This window comes from the organism of the source record quoted next, unplaced genomic scaffold, assembly GCF_019419815.1.
Source record: "Pyrus x bretschneideri cultivar Hongxiangsu unplaced genomic scaffold, Pyrus_bretschneideri_v1 Contig40, whole genome shotgun sequence".
NCBI lineage: Eukaryota > Viridiplantae > Streptophyta > Magnoliopsida > Rosales > Rosaceae > Pyrus > Pyrus x bretschneideri.
This window is the reverse complement of record NW_025999724.1, coordinates 538404-542449: the sequence shown is the minus strand read 5'-3', so window position 1 is coordinate 542449 and position 4046 is coordinate 538404. Positions and strand designations below refer to the sequence as shown.

The 4046-nt window shown below is 36.2% G+C and overlaps 1 protein-coding gene across 1 annotated transcript; it reads left to right on the top strand.

Moving 5' to 3' along the window:
* Positions 1–897: 897 nt before the first annotated feature.
* LOC103927983 (anthranilate N-methyltransferase) lies at positions 898–3326 on the top strand. The gene is made up of 4 exons (XM_009336975.3): positions 898–1420; positions 2114–2424; positions 2677–2741; positions 2838–3326. The coding sequence occupies exons 1-4, from the start codon at positions 1017–1019 to the stop codon at positions 3132–3134; spliced, it is 1077 nt and encodes a 358-aa protein (XP_009335250.2). The 5' UTR covers positions 898–1016; the 3' UTR covers positions 3135–3326.
* The last annotated feature ends 720 nt before the right edge of the window (positions 3327–4046 follow it).

Sequence of the window (4046 nt, the reverse complement as noted above, 5' to 3'; positions counted from 1 at the left end):
ACCAGACATGGAAGTTGGCATTTGGAATTAGGAAATAATATGTTTAAATTTGTTGCATTGTTGACAAATAAGAGCATGACTGTAAGAATATGTTTAAATTTGTTGCATTGTTGACAAATAAGAGAATGACTGTAAATGAATGAAGCATGATAATTGGAGGAGTGTTGAAAAGAAAAAGTGAGGATAGGCGCCCTAGGCCAATCCTTGTCACGTCGTCCCTCCGCCATAGTGTAGTGCCGTGAAGGGTAGAGCAACAACAAAAATTTCTTAATTAGTCACTTATTTTAATTGATTCTCATGACACTTCTCCCGTTTTCAATGCATTATCATGTATTGAACGTGGAATTCTATAACATTTGTAGAATTTGAATGTTTCGACAGACCCCACATAGATGATAGAGTTATGCAGACTTCTAGTAGAATTGCACTTGTACATTTAGGTGGAAGTTTGATCGCGTCATGTTAAATAGACGGGCGTATGAAATAGAGGGATTTAAACAAAAATTTAAATATCAGCTAAGCAAGACTTAAAATATAAAGTGTGTTGAAAACATTGGCAATGTTGAACGCAGTGTTGAAGACATTGGCAGTGTTGAATGCAGTATTGAAAATATTGGTAGTGTTATGAATGCCCACACAAAGTGATATTGACTTGGGAGATGAAGGAGGATCGTACTTTCAATGATGTATACTATAAATTTCAAAATGTTTGTCTAGAGTTGCTCTATAAATAGAGCACTCCGACTACTATCAAGATACAGAGTAAGAAAGGAAATATCAATAACATCAGTATCTATTTCTACCTCTTTTATTTGTCATCATCTTGTGCTATAGTTATAGTGTAATATTTTACACTTGCTTTGCTCTTGTCACTAGTGAAGGTTATCTCTCTAACTTTGACCTATTTATAACAAAGCGCGAATTGACCAAAAGGAAGTTCTGGCTTTATATATAGAGAAGATAAGTAAACACGTTCAGGTGGCATTAAGTATCACAATACAAATATAGACAGTCCAATGGCCCTGCAGCTGGAAGAAGAGGAAAACTTCGGCTGTGCCATGCAGCTGGTGTTTTCTTCTGTGCTGTCCATGTCTATGCAATCAGCAATCGAGCTAGGCGTTTTTGACATCATAGCGAAAGCCGGTCCTGGTGCCAAGCTGTCTTCATCAGAGATTGCAGCCCATATCGGCAGCGGCACCAGGAATTCTGAGGCACCGATGATGTTGGATCGTATTCTAAGGCTCCTAGCCAGTCACTCTATTCTCAGCTGCTCTGTCGTTGCTAATGAAGAAGATGGGTCTGATTCTCAGAGGCTCTACGGCCTTGGTCCTGTGTCCAACTACTTTGTGACTAATGAAGATGGTATTTCTTTAGGTCCCATGATGGCATTGATGCAAGACAAGGTCGTCCTAGACTCCTGGTCTGTTTAGTACTACTCTCTAGCCCCTACTAATTAACCATTGTCTTAACCCTTTTCTCTTTTTATTCATCTATATTTTGTTTTGGTAGAATTATTAGAGATAATTAGGGCAATAGTTCTGAATTTTAGTTCAATTGGAACCTTGGTCTTTAAATTAAATATCTCTAAATATCGGTCTCTATACTTGTTACAATGGAAAACAATAATTTTTTTTGAATAACTCCATTTGAACTTCGTCCCTTTTTGGCTACTTTAAACCTTTTATTCTAAAAGGAAATTACCAAGAATGTTATTCAAAAGGACTATTGCTTCACATTATGACAAGTTCAAAAAGCAATACTCAAAAATTTTTAGTTCAGGAGCCAAAGCTCAAATTGTGCCAAAATTGCTCCAATTTTTTCAAATTATTACAAAAAAGAAACCAATATAACTTGAAAATAATTTATTATGCACGAATCACTATAAACTCATTTGGCAATTTTTCATTTGTTTCATTCTGGAATCACTTACAATTTATTTATTCACAACAAATTAGAAATGGCCACATCAATCATTGTAGAAAAGAAATTGGTCTCTCTAGCTTTTATTTTCTAATTAGCCTCATTAATGGTAATTATCTTGTTTCAAAAAAAAAAAGAAAAAGTAATTTATCTTTTTAACTCTAACTTGGGTGATACACATTGACATTGATAGGTCCCAACTGAAAGATGCAGTTGTTGAAGGAGGAATTTCATTTAACAGGGTCCATGGCAAGCACTCTTATGAGTACCTAGGTTTAGACCCCAGGTTTAATCAAGTTTTCAACACAGCAATGTTTAACCACACCACGATTGTCACCAAGAAGATTCTTCATCTCTACAAGGGTTTTGAGAAAATTACCCAACTTGTTGATGTTGGTGGTGGTTTGGGAGTCACTATTAGTCTAATCACTTCTAAGCATCCCCATATTAAGGGTATCAATTACGACTTGCCTCATGTCATAAAACATGCCGCTTCATATCCTGGTAAAGATCACTTTCGTTAATTTGATTCGTAATAGTTAGTTGGAACATGATGTTTGCACACTCACCATTTTTATTTCCCTACACACTTATGTTTTAGCTTTAGGTTGAATAAATCATACAGAGAATCTAAAGACATAAACATTCAAAGATCTACAAAAGAAGCAAACGACATGCGGGAATTATTTTTCTTCTTATTTTATTTATCATGCACAAGCCATGCAACTTAAAATAGGAATTAATTTATTTTTGCAGGGGTGGAACATGTTGGAGGAGACATGTTTGCAAGTGTTCCATCTGGGGATGCCATTTTGTTGAAGGTTATTTTTCATTTTCCCGAGCATTAATTTTGTTTTCCTCTTCCGTTTGAGGTCATACGAACAATGGTTACAATGTATCTTTTGATAAACTTGTAGTGGATACTTCACAATTGGAGTGACCAACACTGCCTAAAGCTGTTGGAAAATTGTTACAACGCTATTCCAGACGATGGAAAAGTGATTATCGTGGAAGCACTTCTTCCAGTGAAGCCAGAGACTAGCACCGCCGTGAAGAGCACCTCCCTACTTGATGTGCTTATGCTGAGTCAAAACAGGGGAGGAAAGGAGCGGAGCCGAGAAGAGTTCATGACTTTGGCAACTGGTGCTGGATTTAGTGGCATTAAATTTGAATGTTTTGTCTCCGGCATTTGGGTGATGGAGATCTTTAAGTAAACACCTATGTATGTGAAGATGATCAGCAAAATAGTGTTATGCTTGATTATTATTTCTTTGAGCTATGTCTAGATGCGTGTATCAATAAAAATAACTCCGGCTCATAATATGTATCTCAGAAACACCTATGTACGTGAACATGATCAGCAAAATATTTTTCTTAAAACTACAAGGAGATATATTATGGCAAAATGTGTACGTATATATCTAACTAGGGATGAGGCCTTTTGGCGGTAAGAATTGGGTGTTTATGCTCACCAACTTTCCACCTCTGTCGCCGTTTAATGATTTGATTACTCGGCGCCTGGTCTTTGAATCCAAGCACGCTATGAATCCGGCAGGTTGTCTTTGTGTGTTGTCTTTCAAGACAACTATTAAATAGGTCATGAAGAAGTTCGATTAGTATAAACATATTGTTTATAACCCTTTTGCGAGCTGTCTGTTTTCGATGCTCATCTGCATCTTCTCAGTGGTAGGTATGGTTTCCCACCTGCAGTCATTTTGGATTAGCGTTCAACCACGCAGTGGTAAGCCCTCTTTTCTTCATGTGCCTCTTTTTCATTTATTCTTCTTCTTTTTTCAGTTTTTAATTTACAAATAAATTTTACGTTTAAATTCTCATTTTGGCATCCTAAAGATTTTATCTTTGTAATTAGATGCTTCATATTGCTGTCTGGTTTTGTTCTTCTTCATTTTCAAGAACCACAGTTGTTTATTGAAGGTATATAATCCATTCAGCTATTTAGTTCTCAATGTATCAAATATTTTGCGTTATTAATTTTCTGTTACTTGCGTTGCCTAAATCATCCAATCCACATTTACTAATGAAACAATTGATTGTTGATAATTTGACCCAAGCACTTCTACAAAATACCTATGCATAGACCACTACCGTAATCCGTTCTCAGTGTA

Coding starts and splice junctions, on each gene's coding strand:
- LOC103927983 (XM_009336975.3), top strand. CDS start 1,017: ATGGCCCTGCAGCTGGAAGAAGAGGAAAACTTCGGCTGTGCCATGCAG. Junction 1,421..2,113: donor AAGGTCGTCCTAGACTCCTG/GTCTGTTTAGTA, acceptor TGACATTGATAG/GTCCCAACTGAAAGATGCAG. Junction 2,425..2,676: donor ACATGCCGCTTCATATCCTG/GTAAAGATCACT, acceptor TTATTTTTGCAG/GGGTGGAACATGTTGGAGGA.